Genomic DNA, 18,160 nt, shown 5'->3' on the forward strand with positions numbered 1-18,160 from the left:
GCCTCTGCAGCTCTCCATTCCTTTTGCTCAAAAATCTCAGATTTTGGAATCTCACTGTAGACCTCAGTAGCCTGAATGTGACTTTCAAATGCAGCTGTTTAGTGGTAGCCCTGGGTAACATATGTTTGTCTCCTACAAGTCAATATGCTTAAACTGAAGCAAGCCCATCTCGACCATCAAGAAGATGATATTCAATCTCAGTTTGCTTAACCAGGCATGGCACAGTATGCATATTGGTGCCACATAACTGTTTCTGGACCTATTACATCCAGGGTGTAATAGGTCTTTTGTTCTGTCCCTTACTTACTGAACTCATTTAACTTGATAGGCCAACTAGTGTGCTATGTATAAATGTTTAACTTTACTTTAGTATTGGTTTGGATAAAATGTCAATTCAGAAGATCCAACGGGCTGCATGTGTGCTTTAAGGCTTGTTTATGTCTCCATCTTCCCCTCTAGAACTGGAAAAGTCTACAATCCTGTATTTAGATTAGAGACAATGGTAAGTGTGAGAAGCAAAGGAAGGGGATTTTATTTTTGAATTTAAATATTTCAGCTACTGTGGCAATATAACTTCAAGGGAATATTTAGGACACATTGACACATTCTAAAGGCACATTCTTTATAACCAGAGGAAATTTGTTTTATTTAAATTCAACTTGTCAAAGTACAAATATCTTTGTACAACTTATGTTGTTGTTTTTAAAAATTTAATAGGTAGTAGTACATTTTAAAAGTATTTCTCTGGATTTTTATTTGCTGCTTTCATAATCTACAATACAAAGCCATTTTAAAAGAACATATTGCAGAAATTCTAAAATTGAACATTTACCTGAAAAATTGCTTTCATAAAGAATTTTCCCAAAATTTCCCTTAATAGCTTTATATTTAAATGGACCAATTGGAAATTTAAGTCTAAAATACTATTCAAATAGCTATTTTTGTTACTCTATATTAATTTGAAAAGTGTTTTACTACAATTATCCTTTTTTCAGTTGGATAAATATAATGTTAACAGAAAATCATGTGTTGGTGCATAAAAGATAGCTACAAAATGGACCATGGACTATGCATATAAAACATTTTGATGTTTCCATGTGTGAATATTGTGTAACATTTTCTCAACTTTAATGCACTTAAAATTGTTGGTTTTGAAACCCATTTAACTTAATGGTATGTGTTTACTGAGTTTACATAAATATTTGAGGAGAATAATACTTTTCTTGTAAGGGAGGACCTGATATACTGAAGTTGAAGTCACAATTGGTATCAATATGATAAACATTCACTGTTTTACGATTATATATGTAACATCACAATAATATTTTACTAGTAACTAAATTCATATCACAGTATGGTAAGAACTATCAAATCTGAATGCATTTTCTGGTAAATAGTCACTGAAAAGAGTAATGAAGCTTGTGAAAATTTTGACATACTGTGATCAGCATAACAAATTATAACAGTGCACCATTTTTTAGAGTTGACACAGGAAATATTTTCATCTTGAGAAATGTAAGATATAATATCATTATTTTGGTGTGGTTTGAATAAGACTATAGTGTCTTGATGAAAATCATATTCTATATTTTAAGCTTCAGGCATTATTTTATATTGTTATATTTTGGATAATAGAGTACCTTTTTAAAGATAAAGTGTTTTTCACTTGTCAGGCTCTTAATTTTAAAATTCTTAATGCTTATATTATCTTCACACTTTGATCACTAACAATTTTCATTAAGTATTTTACCACTTTATACTAATGAGGTTAAACCTAGCCTATTGGATTTCTCTATATTATTAACTATGACAAAATATGCACTTAATATTTGTCTACAATTCATATTTAAAACTTATGTTGACTTCAAAAATGAGAGCAATTCTAAGTATATATTAGAATGACAAAACAAATTTCGAGTTTGCTTATTAATTTTAGAAAAGAACATATTACTTATTTCTCCCTTTTTTTCTACTATGCTTCTTGCAGTTATCCAGTTTCATTCTATTTGATAAAGATAGCTTTAGGGCAGCTTCACCACCACAACACATGCACCAGCTCTTCCAATATTAACAGGCACCTCCTAAAACAAAAACATGAAAAGAAATAAGGTTTGAATTCTGTCTTTAGCATAACATAGAATGTTGGGACTGAGAAAAGCGATTATTTTGATCCAACTTTCACCTTACAGAAATATAAGAGAAACTATAGACCAGACAACAGTGTAGTGTAGGGAAAATAAAATAGATTTTAGAATGGCATAAACTTGAGTTTGTGGATTAAGTGATCTTTGGTAAGTTTCACCTCTCTGATAATTTTCATACTTGAAAACTTGCTGAGAATAACACTAACACTTCAATGTTTTTGAAGGGTGAATAAAATTATTAATGAAAATAATTTATCATATATATTTGTAAATCTACTCCCTGGTATTTATTTCCCTATTTTCATTATCACACAATATAACAGTGACAACCAGAAACAGAATGGGGTTCTCTTATACTGGTCTATTATCTTCAGGAAATTCAATTCCATAAGTTTAGTCAAATATTTTGATTGTTGTATTTGAACTAAAACCTTATTTGCTACTTTTTTTCCATCTCCGATTGGTACCAAGCTTTGCTAAATAAGAAGTTACCTACATGGGAGGGTGTGAGACTCTTCAACTTTTTGGAGGAAGGAGAAGAAAACCCATTATCAGTTGTCATTATATTAACAAATATTTATTTAAAGCACAACAAAATGCAATGTGGCATGAAGTCAGTTTCATGCAAGGTAAAGTTGAGTTCTAAATAGGAGATTTGCCAGTTTGCATTGATGGTAAAGAGTTAATCCTATATAATTTTTATCATCCCACAATTTACTTGGCAGAATATAAAAATATATTTTGGGATCAATTTAGGGCTAGTCACTGGCAAAATGGTCAAAGAGTCACATTTTTCTTTACAATCTCCAAGATGTACTTTCAGTTTTCTTTTTTGCATCCTTGGAATTTGTTCTATTAGATCCTCAGCTCTTTTGAGTTTAATTCTGGTCTCTTGCTGTGTACTAAATTCCTTGAATGACTGAAGTTAGGAGTATTGCCATTTACACAGTCTCTATGAGGAGAAGATTGAAGGGTTTTCTTCTAGTTACCAACTGTCTTATTAGGGCAGACATTGTGGAATAAGATATTGATCATTGTTTCTTAACTTAAAATACAAACATAAAATGTTACCCAGAGTGAAGCTCTTGAATTATTCAATCTGATTCACTGCCTTATTTTCTTTTTTCCCCCAGTACCAGAGACTGAAGCCAGGGATGCTTAGCCACTGAGCCACATCCCTAGTCCTTTTTCGTATCTTATTTAGAGACAGAGTCGAAGTTGCTTAGGCCCTTGCTAAATTGCTGATGCTGTCTTTGAACTTGTGATCCTCTTGTCTCAGCCTCCAGAGCCACTGGGATTATAGGCATGTACCACCGTGCCCAGCTGATTCACTTCCTATCTGTGAGAGTAATGCTTCCACTGAGTCAAGCCTTTTCTCTTTCATATAAGTGCTGCTGTATCCTAGTAATGATCTGCTAAAGCAACCTAGCAATTCTCTAAAGCAACTATAAGTTCTCTAAGTCAATCTCAACAAAAGGCCAGGTTAGGTCCTAGAAAGGAAAAGAATGAAATTAATTCCAAAAACAAATTTTAAAATAATTTACTAAAATTGAAACATACTAATTTGAATATTTTTATGAGAGTACCTCTGTCCATTCATTTTTCTGAGCATCATATGACTCAACAGTGTTCAAATAAGTGTGTCCATCATATCCTCCAACCACATACAGTTTGTCTCCAAGGGGACAGACAGCAACAGCATCTCGAGGAACACTCAGAGGTGCCACTGTTGACCATGAATCATGTTTTGGATCATATCTTAAGAGATTTAGGAAGACAATTCAGAGAGAAAATGCAATATTGTTAAAATATAAAATAATGGGCATTAATAAAATGCACATTTATCTAAAACACAAAATTAAAAACACATTATAAATATCAAGTGTTAGTTGGCTAATAGTGTTAAGGATACATACATAACAGAATTCTCATCAGCCACCAGAGGTCTCTCAAAGCATATCAAAGAAGTGCTTCCTAAATACCATGAATTTCTTTATTCTGTACTCAGATTATCTTTGAAGAAAATTCACATGTTGGAATCATAGCATATATAAAAATTGTCCACTCTCTCATTTAGTGTTTTGGTTGGGGAGGTATTTAATTTCATATTCTTTGTTCATGAAAATTATTCTTGAGAAGCCTAATCCTGATTACATGAAAGCTCACATTTCAAAGTAAACCTAAAGACAATTGTTGATTTTTAAAAATCTTACTTTTGCTGAATAAAATGTAGTACCTTGCTTTTAATATTATTTACACTTAGAATGAGTATAATTTTATCCTGTTTTTTTTTTCTTCTGAGGGTACTTATTCAACTATACAGGAGTCTAGGAGTTTTTTTGTTTGTTTGTTTGCTTCCATTTTAGTCTAACTCCTATATCAAAACATTTTCAGTATGCAAACGAGAATTCAGTAAGTAATATTAATTAAATTACTTTCTAGGAATTGTTTCTTAAACTGTAAAGCCTGTTTAAAACACACATAACACTAAGACTTAAAAGGGATTAAAAATTAAGAAAATTCACAAAACTATATTGGGAATTCTCTAATTTTATGTTGACTTAGTTATAAAGGCCCAATTAAAGATTTATTTATGGCTAATTTTATAAACTAAACATTCATTTATCATCTATTAATGTATTTATATATTCATATTGTCTCCTCTTTTAATATCATATATATATATATATATATATATAGAGAGAGAGAGAGAGAGAGAGAGAGAGAAAGAAAGAGAGAGAGAGAGAGCTATATACCATGCCCTTTTTATTTATATTTTTATGTTTGTTTTAATTTTTATTTGTTATTTTTAGTTTTACATGACAATAGAATGCATTTTGACAGATTGTACATATACAGTGCATAATTTATTCTATTTAGGATCAGACTCTTGTGGTTGCACATGATGTGGAGTTACCCTGGTCATGTATTCAAATACAAAGCTAGGAAAGTTATGACCTATTAATTCAGTGTTTCCTAATCCCCTCTCCCACCCTTATGTACATTTTCTTTTGTTTAATCCAATGTTTTACTATTATCCTTCTCCCCAACCTCCCCTGTTTGGGGTTAGTATCCACAAATTAGAGAACATTTGGCCTTTGTTTAGAATTAAAATATTTCACTTAGCATGATAGTTTCCAGTTCCATCCTTTCACTGGCAAATACCATAATTTCATTCTTCTTTATGGCTGAGCAATATTACATTGTGGACATATACCACATTTTCTTCATCCATTCATCCATTGATGTTTGTTGTTTCCATTGCTTGGTTACTGTGAGTTGAGCTGTTATAAACATTGATGTGGCTGAATCACTGTAGTATGCTGTTTTTAAGTCCTTTGGGTATAGATGGAGGAGTTGGATAACTAGGACAAATGGTGTTCCATTCCAACTTTTCTAAGGAATCTCTATACTGCTTTCCAGATTGGTTGCACCAATTTGCAGTCCCACCAGCAATATATGAATGAACCTTTTTCCCCCACATCCTCACCAATATTTATTGTTACTTGTATTCTTAATAATTGCCATTCTGAGAGGATTGCTGAGCTACATCCACAGCTATTTTTATTTATTTTTTTTATTTTTTATGTTTTGAGACAGGGTTTCACTAAGTTGTTTATGGCCTCACTAATTTACTGAGTCTACCTTTGAACTTACAATCCCCTTGCCTAGTCTCTGGAGTCACTGGGATATGCACTACCATGCCCTGCACCTTTAATTATATTCTAAATCATCTGATATCAGCTTCTATCTGAAGTTGACCTCATATCCAAGAATATACTTAATACTATTAGAAAACAGTAAGTAACTAAGATAACTTCAATACCCATTAAAATTTATTGTTATGTAGTATATCAACTTGATTTCTGATATAAGATGACCCACAACCAGAATATCCATAGTTATTTGCTCTAGCTATGTGGATCTTTGAAACACCAGCTATTATTAACTGAGGCTGCATTCAGTAACACTCAATGTAAAAACATGTAGGAATGGTGAACCAGAACTCACTAAAGGAATTCCTTACAGATTTGCATCCAACAACCTAAGACTTTTCTGCATGCTTATAACTAATAACCCAAATCTTACTCATGTTATTATTATCTGGATATTGCTTAATACACATTTCACCATAGTTTTTAAGCACTAATAAAATTTTAAAATAACAATCATTTTCCATGGATTCCTTTGTGATTTAGATCAATGTTTTCCCTAATATTATATTAATATTATGTTTATATTATAGATGTTTTAGTGTTGTCTACAATCTCATAAAAAGACTATAGAGGGCTAGAGTTGTGCCTCAGTGATAGAGTGCTTGCCTAGCACATGTGAGGCACTGGATTTAGATTCTCAGCACCACATAAAAATAAATAAATAAAATATAGGTATTGTACCCATCTACAACTAAAAAATACTTTAAAAATTTGCAAACACATGGTTCTTAGGTACAGAATCATAAATATTTTACATAAAAATATAATTCAATTCCTCAGTACAGCTAAAATAAAAAACTAGAGATATGTATTTTATGACAAGTTTGTATATGTATTTTTCATATATACATATATTATATATATGTATATGTAAATTTTCTGACAGGCAGAAATTATGAATTGTAGATGTATTTAACTTTTTGAGGTTTACAAAAGGAATCCATAAATTATCCAGGTAATTTAAAATTTCTACACTTATTTTAATTTATTTCAATATTCCTTTAACAACTGTATCTACTACATATTTTGGGTCTTTCTAAAAGGAGACCATGATTCCTTCTAGCCACACACACACAATGCATACACACAATTCCTAAAATTTCATAATTTTATCATGAAATTCTGTATGAATAAAAGAAGAAATTATTGACTTGAATTCTGTCAAATGTCCTAATGCAATACAACAAATTTGATTTTACATGAAAATGGAAAGTCAAATATGATTAGTTTCATACATTTACAAACTCCACATGTATGAAAAATCCTTCTGCTACTGTTTTTCATTTAACAAGAGAAGGCCTCAGCTTCTGCATCTGTAAAGTGATAGGGATACACTAGATCTTAAAGGTCTTTTCCACTTGAAACTATAATAATTCCAATGTTGTTGCTGATGTATATAAACAATGAACACAGACATAAGCCTCATCCTTATATATAAAGAAAATTCAGTGTGACATTTTTGTAATTTTTTATCTTGTCAATGTATTATCAATAAAATTTGATGTCAGTATTTCGATAGGAAATTTATCTATCTATCATCTATGTACCACTCCAGCCAACAATAGCAGAACATGTAAGTGACTATGGAATATCATACAGAATAGAGTATGTTTTAGGAGACGAAGTAGATATTAATAAGTCGAAAACATTAAAAATTTCCAAGATATTCTTTTCTGGTCACAAAGAAAATAAACTGCAAATTAAAAAATAAAACTGAAAAATCCATGAACCTGTGGAACAAATGAGTCAAACCAAAAGTCACAAAGAGCCAGGTGTGGTGGTGCACACCTGTAATACCTGTGGTTTGGGAGATTGAGGCAGGAAAATCACAAGTTCAAAGCCAGCACAGCTTCAGCAATTTAGCAAGGCCCTAAGCAACCATGTCTCAAAGTAAACAATAAAAAGTATTGGAGATGTTACTCAGTGATAAAGCACCACTGGGTTCAATCCCCAGTGCCATAAAACAAAGTAATCACAAGAAGAGCTATAGAATATTTTAATAGAAATGAAAAGGAAAGCATGATATACAAATCCTATGTGATACAATGAAAACAGTGCTATGTGGAAAATTTATAACTAAAAATGCTGTATTTAAACCAAAGTTTGCAAATCAACAAACTTTACATTTAAAACCTAGAAAAAATTAAGCAAACTAAACCCAAAGCACAGAAGTAAGGAAATAATATAGAGCAGAAATAAATAATATAGCCAACAGAAAAACTAAAGAATATTAATAATGAATGAAACCAAAACTTGTTTCTTTTTTCATTATTTTTCCTTTTGGCACTAAGGATTCAACTTAGGGGTGTGTTATCACTGGTCTCCATCTGCAGTTCTTTTTATTTTGAGTCAGGGTCTCACTAAGTTGCTAAAGCTGGCCTCAAACTTGAAATCCTCCTGCCTCTGCCTCCTGAGTAAGTGGGATTACAGATGTATGCTACCATGCTTGGCAAGTGTTGGTTCGTTGAAATGATAAAAATGTTTATAAATTTTAATTCTTTTATAATAAGCAAATAGAGAAAATATTCACTAGAATCAGTGAAATGAGTGACATCAATACTAATTTTACAGAAAAATGAAATAATAAAAAATTACTAGGAGGGGCTGGGGTTATGGCTCAGTAATAGAGTGCTTGCTTAGCATGTGTGAGGCACTGGGTTCTATTCTCAGCACCACATATAAATAAATAAAATACAGGTCCATTGATAAATACAAAAATAGATTAATAAATGAAATTAGTATGAATACTTTTACTCCAATAATTTGGATAAATTAGATGAAATGGGAAAATTCCTAGAAATATACAACCTACTGAAATTGCATCATGAAGAAGTAGAAAATATGAATAGATTAACAACAAAATGAGACTCAGCCAATAATCAAAATTTTTTCAACAAAGAAATCTCTAGGATTATATTGCTTTCTTAAAATTTAAAGGAAATTAACATTCATCCTCAAATGCCCCAAAAAACTGAATAAAAAGTAATAATTCTAAACTCTATCAGTTCTACATAAGTTTTATGAAGTCAAAAATACCATACAAGGAAAGAAAACTACAGAACAATATCTCTAATAAATATTGATGTAAAATTTTTCAACATGATACTAGGAAACCAAATTATACAACCTATTGAATAACTGTAACCAAGTGAAATTTATTTCTGGACTTCAGGATGTTTTAATATACAAAAAACTCCCAGTATAACAAAATGAAGGAAAATATATACATGATCATCTCAATTGATATAGAAAAAAGTATGGGTCAAAATTAATCACATTTTCATGATAACATACTCATAAAACCAGAAGAAATACACCACAATATAATAAAGACTATATATGGAAAACCCAGAGTTAATATTGTATTTAATATGAAATGAATTTCTTATATGGTCAGGAACAAGAAAAGGTGCTCATTTTCAACAGTTCTGCTCACTACATTTCTGGAAATTCTAGCCAGAAGGAGAAGAAGAAAGAAGGAGAAGGAGGAGGAGGAGGGGGAGGGGAGGGAGAGGGGGAGGAGAAGGAGAAAAAGCATCCAAACTGGAAAATAAGAAATTACTAATGAATGAAAAGATACCTCATGCTTATGGATTGGAGGAGTTAATATTGTTTATGATGCCAAAGTACACAGTTTGAACTACAGATCAATTACAATCCCTTACAAATCATAAATGACATTTTTTTTGCAGAAATATAATAATGAATCATAACTCCACATGAGATAACAAGGGATGATTCATAATACTGAAAAACAAAGTTGGAAATTTCACACATTTTGATTTCAAAATTCTCTGTAAAGTTACACTAATGCAGTCAGTGTGGTGTTGCTATAAATACAGAAAATATCAGTGGAACAGAATAGAGATCTCAGAAAACAATCCCCACATTCATAGTCAAATAATTTTGGGCAATAGAGCCAAGACCATCTAATGAGGAAGGGGAGATTTTTTCAGCAAATTCTGATGGGAAAACAGGATATCAGAATGCAAAAATAAAGTTGGATCTCTATTCTGCACATGAAAATTAGCTCAAATGGATCAAAGAGCCAAAAACTATAAAATTCTAAGAGGAAAACATAGATGAAAAGCTTACTGACATTATTTTTGGCAAGAAATTATTAGATATGGCACCAAAAATATAGTTTAAAAGAATACAAATAGATAAATAGGATCCCATCAAAATTTAAAATGTTTTGCATCACAAACATTATTAATATGGTGAAAAGGAAATACAATGGAGAAATTATTTGAAAATCACATATCAGACAGGCAATTAATTTCCACAATATGTAAAGAATTCTTTTACCTGAATAACAAAAATAAACATCCTTATTTTTAAAATTGCAAAGCACTTCAACAGACATTACTCTAAAAAAGATACCCCAAAGTCTAATAGCATCTGATAAGATGCTCAAAATCAATAATCCTTAGGAAAATAGAAATTACAACCACAATGAGACAATACTTCACAACCATTGGGATGGCTATTGTTTAATAAATAATATGTAAGTAAGAAACTATTAGATATAATTACTTATTATGATTCAATATTAATGCTTCCCACAAGTAAAATATTAGTTTTCTTCCTTAAGTCTTTTCTTACTACAGTTTATGCTTCAATACCATAGTTGGATAAATTTCATCCAAACTGCTTTATTTATGATATTTAAATTCCCTCACATTTAAATATTCCTTTGTCTTCAAGATTAAGTCCCAAAATGTCTACTTTGTTATTTTAAGTCATATGACAATCTGCTATTAACAAATTGCCTTTTCAAATTATATTTCAACCCAAACTTTATGCTCTCATTTACAAAGCTTTCTCCTTTTATCTCCTTGGCCTTTTTCTAGACCAGAAATTCCCACCTACTTTAGTAGAACTACAAAGTACAGGTTATTTTCAGCAACATACCACACTATTCACCCAATGAATGTCTCTCATTCAAAGAACTTACCTATGGGAAAAGAAATACTTATTGCAATAGAGTCAACATTCCGAAAACTATTAACACCTTTCTATTGGAGTTTTCCCTGTATATTTTGAGAAAGCAAAGTCTTTATAATTTTGATGATTGATCTGATTTTAGAAATTATAAACTTAATTTCATTTGATTCTGGTAAATGAATTGACTGATGTAGCTTAGGATACAATTTCCTTATTCTTTCATCACTTTCGTCTCTATTTGTGTGATTATCACACAGTAAGATATCATACTTTTAAGGTTTTATGCTGACTACAAAATGCATGAGGAGGATTTTTTCCAAAATATTTTGAGTGTAAGAGCAAGTAGAAGCCAGCCAGAGTAGCACATGCCTGTAATCCCAGTGTCTTGGGACACTGAGTCAGAAGGATGGTGAGTTTAAAGCTAGCCTCAGCAATTTAGCAAGACCCTAAGTAACACAGTGAGAACCTGTCTCTAAATAAAATATTAAAAAAGGGCCGGGGATGTGGATTAGTAGTTAAGTGCCCCTGTGTTCAATCCCCAGTGCCGAAAAAGGACTAATCCACTTGAAAAAAAAATTAACAATTATTTGGAAGATTACTTTCTTATTGTTTAAAAATCTATTTATTTCTGAAACAATGAAGAAGCAAATGATCCCACACAAAAATAAATAGAAACAATTTACCTTTCCACACAGTCAGAAAGCCTGGAGCAATGGTTAGAAGCAGGGGCATCATGACCCCCTACAACATATAAGAATCCATTGTATGTTGCAACTCCCACACCTCCTCGTCTTTTGGACATTGGAGAACACAGACTCCACTTGTTAGTATGTGGGTCAAAATATTCCATTGATTTGAGGCAGGAACTTCCATCACGTCCACCAATAGCATATAACCTAGAAAAAATATAATTGTACATACGTGTGTGTGTGTGTGTGTGTGTGTGTGTGTGTGTGTGTATAAACAAAGTGCATGCCTAGAAATGAAAGCAAAATAACCTCATATAAAGTAATTAAATTTTCTGACATTTCTGCTTTCATATTCTAAATACCCTAAATATTTTGTAACAGAGTTTGTGAATGGATAGTTATCTGGGGGCAACTGTAAAGGTCTATCCTACCCTAATCCTCTCTCCTTCACCATTTTCATCAAAATAACTTTAACAAATAGATAAAAGAACCCATGGGAAATTATCAGAAAAGGGAGGGAGATACCAAAAGTTTTGGGAAAATGGTTCCAAAGACCAACCTTAGTAAACTTGCGATTTTAGTTAGGTCCAATTGCTCAGTATCAGAATCCCTGACATGAAGCATTTTATTTATTATGAAAATATCTATCACTAAGAAGCTATTAACTTAATAAATAATTAAAAGGATAGGAAAAAACACATAAGCTGGATTTTTCTAGCTTGGAAAATAACTAGACTATAGTATTTCTCCCATTAACTTTAAAATGCCAATTTTTTTGATGAACAGTATTTTTAATCTAATTTATTCTTGTAACAATAAAGATGATAAACATTTATAGAACCATATGTCTATAAATAACTTTCATGAGTTTTAAATAACAGCAACTCATCAAAACAAAATTAAATGAATCAAATTTGATAATTTCAACCTGTTCTCTATTGAAGATCATATTACTGAATCACCTGACATCATTTGGGTCATACCAGAGATAGATTTAGATGTAATTTAAGCTCTAAAACATTATAAATATAGATCTCCTTTAACATATAAAAATTTCCTGTGTCTTTTTGTGCAATATTTTAAAATCCATTTATGTTTAAATTTCATTGAAATCATTTATATGTTGAGGTATTGGCTTTATGAATAATTAGTACAGAGAGACTAATTATTCATAATTATCAGTGGCAGGAGATCAGTCTCCTGCCACTGATCCACCCTATTGTTTGAAATTCTTTTTTTTATTTTGATATTTTCAATTTCTTTTTTTTTAATTTAATTGATTTTATTTTTTAAATACACAATAGTGGAATGATTATAATTCTTATTATACATATAGAACACAATTTTTCATATCTTTGTATATAAAGTATGTTCACCCAAATCATGTCTTTATACATGTACTTTTTTTGCATTACAATTCTTATTACACATTATCATGCAAACCCTTTCTATATGCTTATCATTTGTCTCCAAAGGTTCCATCTCAAAAAGCCTGTAACTATCTGGTAACAATTCAATCACTTGAAAACCTTTAACATTATCAGTTTTAAGTATATTGGCTTGCTCTCTTGGGGAAGTGATCAAGAAAAGGCAAATATTGAGGAAGAGTGAGACTAAGTGGGATTCCATAGTTGGAAATGCTGAACACTCAGGAAAGCAACTGTAGAACCAAAAAAACTCCAAAAACCAAACAACTACAAAAATAATTTTGTACAAACAGAGGCAGACAAAATTTTTATAAATCAAGAGTAAATATTAGGGCTAGAATTGTAGCCCATTGGTAGAGCTCTTGCCTAGCACATCTGAGGAACTGGATTTGATTCTCAGCACCACAAAAAATAAAGGTATTGGTTGTGTCCATCTACAAATAAAAATATTTTTAAAAAGAGTAAATATTAATATAAAAGTGTTAGCTTCTTAAGAGTAAAAATAGACCTCATTGCTGCAAAAGTGAGTGTCAGATATATGTTCCTATACCTCTACTGAGGATCTTGGTTACATATAGATTCTGACACAAAGATTCAGCACTACTGAATGGACCTCAAGAAATGCTGATGTTGCCTGTCCTAGGACCACACTCTGAATATCAAGGGTCTACAGAATATTTTATCACATATCTATTTTAAACAAATACTTTCATTTTAATGGCTGGAAAGTTACAACAAAATGCTTTTATGATAGATAACAAACATGTTCTGAACACTTAAAAGGCTTATTTATTGATGGATCATGTTTATGAAGTTCTGTATTACATGACTTGGGAACAAAGAATATGTATGTCTGGACTTACTTATTGTTTAATGCAACAACACCAACTGTGCTTCTAGGAGTAGACATACTGGCCACATAATTCCACTGGCGTCCCTCAGGATCCCATCTTTCTACAGTATTTAGATAACTCCACCCATCATGACCACCTACAGCATACATTGGTCCTTCAAGTGTGGCTACACCTATAAGATAAATATAGTGTGAGAATTCAACTAAGTGTCATTCACAATATGCACTGTTTCATTTCACAAGCAACCTACTACTCAAAAATTGCTATACTTCTCAAATGGTTTTGCTTTCATAGAAATAATTTACTCAATTTGATCCCAGGCTAAATATAGTCTTCTAACCCTAGAAAACTTTTAGTTATAGCTACTTTACCATAGAAAGGTATCATTGCTACTAAAGTCAAAGAAGTCACAGAATGCACCATTTCTAGGTATGCAATAAAAAATGGGAAACTATTTTCTTTCTGGCATAAAGTCAATGTGTTATTTTAATGCAAGAGGTAGATAAAATATTCAATATTAGAAAAACCTGGAATTTTATACTGAATGTACCATATCTTTTTAACTCTTGTTATTTAATATATAGATAAAAAAGAGTACTGTGAGATAATTAACCAGACATTGAGTTTTAAGATTTAATTAGTAGTTTGTTCTCTGCTTCCTATCTGTTCTGAGAAATCATATCATTGAGTTTTTCTACACTTTATTCATCATCTCAATCCACCTTTCAGTGATGTATCTTCATCTTCTTTCCTACCTCTTTAATAACATTAATTATATTGAAATCAAACTTGCTCTGATTTTTTTTCTACAGGACATGATTTCTTATCTGTAATAACTATACTGACATAACCAATCTTAATAATCACATAGTGCATATGTGACAGAAACAATTTATCCGGATAATTGGCAGAGGTGATACCAGTCCTGGTTCTGCCATATTTCAGCTATAAAAAGTTCATTATTAAAAAAGCCAATTCTCATGGTGTTTTTTAATCAACACTATGACATCTCAAACATATGGAATCTAGTATGAAGAAAGATGTATCCTGACAGATATTCAGGAGAATAAATATTTCCCACTATTCCATAAGTCCTTACTTCATTTATCTTAAACTTCTTGGAAACTGCTGGGCAATGTAAAAGTTAAAATTGTTTTCAACCAAAGTATTTCTCTGAAACAACTTTACCTTGGATCCACATCCTAAGAGTTTTGAAGAAATATAGATTTGATTCTTGTGGGAAGATACATAATTCATCTAACTAGAAACATAATATCTCTCTATCATCAAATGGTCTCCTCTCTATATTGAGCTTAGGAGAAAACTTCCTGTTGTAATTTTAGGTTCCTCAATAATATAACCTACCTAAAGTTGCTATCTTTGTTAAAATGTAATCCTCTTTTTAAAATGGTATAAAGGAAGCAGGATTAACAAGTATGTAGTCTATTACATTTAAAGAGTTTCATGGGTTTTTAATATTTGCTTAAGCTTTTCAGCATTTAGAGTCATTTTGACCTAGAGTTTGACTAAAGTCCAAAAATGTACAACTATGGTTCATTTTTTTTTAAATATTTACTATACATTCTTAATGAACTATATAGCATTAATTCTTACCTAAGCCATGCCTGTGTGTTGACATGGGAGGCATGACAATCCAGATTTTGGCAACAGGATTAAAACATTCCACAGTATTCAAAGTTTTTAGACCATCTCTTCCTCCCACAACATAAAGCTTATTATCAATAACTGCAACACCAAACTGAAGCCTACGACCACTCATGGTGCCAATATGCAGCCAATTGTTGGTTCTGAGGTCATATTTTTCAATTGTAGTGGTACCTGTTAAAGGGATATTTGACAATGGTAAAAATCATTTATATTAAAAATTTTAAGTTGACATAATTCACATTATATTTTTATATCCACAACTTATAGTAAATTATCAAGGATTGCAGCTCATACTGCACTAAGTAGCCCAGATGACACTACAACATGACAGATAAAGCAAAGGGTAAAATATTTACTTACCACTTTTGGGTCAAAATGGAAAAGTCAGAATAAAATAATACATGTGGCATATATATTATATATTTATACCTCATTTGGCAATATTGTGCTATTGGTAGTACTAATACATGTGTGACATATTATACTTTATAAAACATACCTTGAATTCTGTTATTCAACATTTACACATCTTTTACAGTTTTAGTTACATATGAGCATTGGGTATGTTGATTTCTGCTCCACCGTTCAGGTTGTAAGGTGTGTGCATGTGTGTTTTAAAAAACAAATGACTAAAGAACAAGGAACTGATACACACAATGTTTCATGGTAGTATCACAAATCATGGTTAAGAATATAGAAATCTGAGGTATTACTTTAGATTTTAATAAAATTTCAATTTCTACTCTATTACTAAAAAAAATGTTTATGGCCATGGGAAATTACCACTACCATCATTATAAGTAATAATAAATTGTAACTTCTGCAAACAATTCTTGATTATCATTCACTAATAATTGCTGCTGATACAGTAAAAGAAGATTTTGCTCAAAATAGAGCCTTCTTTCAGTACTATGATGGAAAATGCTAAAATTATTACTCAAACCAATAGTGTTCCTAATATACTATGTGGAAAGTTTAGGAATCTTTCTACCAATTGCACAAAGCTAAGAACAGAGATATGAAAATTACATTTTCTAATTCTCCCTTTACTGAGAGATTTGTGGAGAAAAAAAAATCCATCAGTTATTATGGAAAAATTAATATATGAAGTTTATTCTATGGCAGTTATAAGGCTATGGTATGGGGTAACATCAAGTCAAAATTTGATCATAGTACACATTAGATATTTTGTTAAATCTGAATATTTTTGTTGGGTTACATTTTTTATTAGATTATCATTTCTGCACTAAACATATTCATATGACACTGTTCAAACTTGAATATCTACAAACACATCTAGTTTCACTCCAGTTGCTTTCAACTAGTTTTCTCTGAATGTTTTCATATTTTTATATTTCCTTATTCCAATTTTCCAAAATCTTTCTCCATATATGTATATGTACATATATGCATACATATACATACATACATACATATACATGAATACATTAGTATATGTTAACTTCTTTACTTCTTACTCTTTCCATTAGTGGACTTTACAAGCTAGCCAATTTAGATTAGGACACAAAATCTAGGCTGCATTAATTATTGATATCATGGTGATATTCATGTTGAAGTAATTAGGTAGGAAACTGTACAAAGCTACATTAATTATCTGTATACAGAAAGATTACACTGAAAGTTGCAGACATTTGCCTTATGCTAGGTTAATATTTCCAGGAATTATATTAACTGTTAAATAAGTTTATTTCTCACTTCTTTGTTGCCATCATGAATTTTTATGAACCAGTAGTTTGGTATCTTGAATTCAGGAGAATTCCCTATCCCATTTGCCCATACCCACTAATGTGCCAACTAATTAAGATGTAAATTCTCTAGCTAGTTTATTATGATAGCTCCACATTTCATGAAAAAAAATCATAAATTATATTTTGGTTTTTTTTTGTATTTTTTCTGTGGAGATCACTCTTTTGCTGAGAATGTCACAAATACAGTTTCTCAAGTCATTTGAAGCTCAATTGTTAATTATAATCTTAGCAAAAATGAACAAATCCCATTAAACTTTGTAATACTGCTGGGAACACAATATTTCCTGCAGTTGTGAATATATATGAATTAATGATTTCCTTTATTTATTTTAAAATGAACTAAAAGTGACTATAATCAAATTTCCTTTGTCATCTGAGGTATTGTCTCTTAGAATTCATTGCTTTTAATGAATAAATCATTACTAAATAGTTTGTATGCACAAAGTTTATCATTGGACCATTGTAAAATTTCAACCTTGTTCACACTTAGAACTTTTCTGATTATTCTTTCAGATACATTCTAAAAGTTATTATTAACCCTAGTCATTTGGGTGGTATCTATATTTAGCAATTAATTCTGAGTTTATTGCATGAGTCAGAGAGGAAATTAAAAACAGAGGAAGTACTATATTTAATAGACATCAAAAGGTGAAAGCTCCAAAATATTATGTCTTTAAAAAATAACTGAAATAACACACAATAAGAGCTCTAATTATAGACAATATTTTTATAGTTTTATGAAAGAATGGTAATTGACATATTTTTTCAATATAATATTGATTTATATAAATATATGTTACATTTTAATGTTCTTTTTTATATTTCTTTCTTTACCCCACTTTTTATTTTTCAAGAGATTCTAAGGCATATAAGAAAGAGAGTGTTTTGCTATTGTTCTTCCTTTTAGAATAGTGGTAGTATAAAAAGACACACACAGAATTTGATT

The 18,160-nt window shown here is 30.9% G+C and overlaps 1 protein-coding gene across 2 annotated transcripts in view; it reads right to left on the reverse strand.

Annotated features, from left to right (window-relative positions):
- Positions 1-722: 722 nt before the first annotated feature.
- The window catches only part of Klhl4 (kelch like family member 4), a 94,488-nt gene continuing 77,050 nt past the window's right edge, over positions 723-18,160 (reverse strand). Inside the window, exons 7-11 of one of the 2 annotated variants that reach the window (XM_077106561.1) lie at positions 15,392-15,616; positions 13,787-13,949; positions 11,491-11,703; positions 3,731-3,902; positions 723-2,081 (exon numbers count right to left, since the gene is read on the reverse strand). In XM_077106561.1, coding sequence (XP_076962676.1) covers positions 2,022-2,081; positions 3,731-3,902; positions 11,491-11,703; positions 13,787-13,949; positions 15,392-15,616 — 833 coding nt within the window. In that variant the 3' untranslated portion in view covers positions 723-2,021. The remainder of the gene's footprint in view (positions 2,082-3,730; positions 3,903-11,490; positions 11,704-13,786; positions 13,950-15,391; positions 15,617-18,160) is intronic. The other variant, XM_077106562.1, reaches the window with a different exon arrangement.

The sequence above is a fragment of the Callospermophilus lateralis genome, chromosome X, assembly GCF_048772815.1.
Source record: "Callospermophilus lateralis isolate mCalLat2 chromosome X, mCalLat2.hap1, whole genome shotgun sequence".
In the NCBI taxonomy this organism is placed as follows: domain Eukaryota; kingdom Metazoa; phylum Chordata; class Mammalia; order Rodentia; family Sciuridae; genus Callospermophilus; species Callospermophilus lateralis.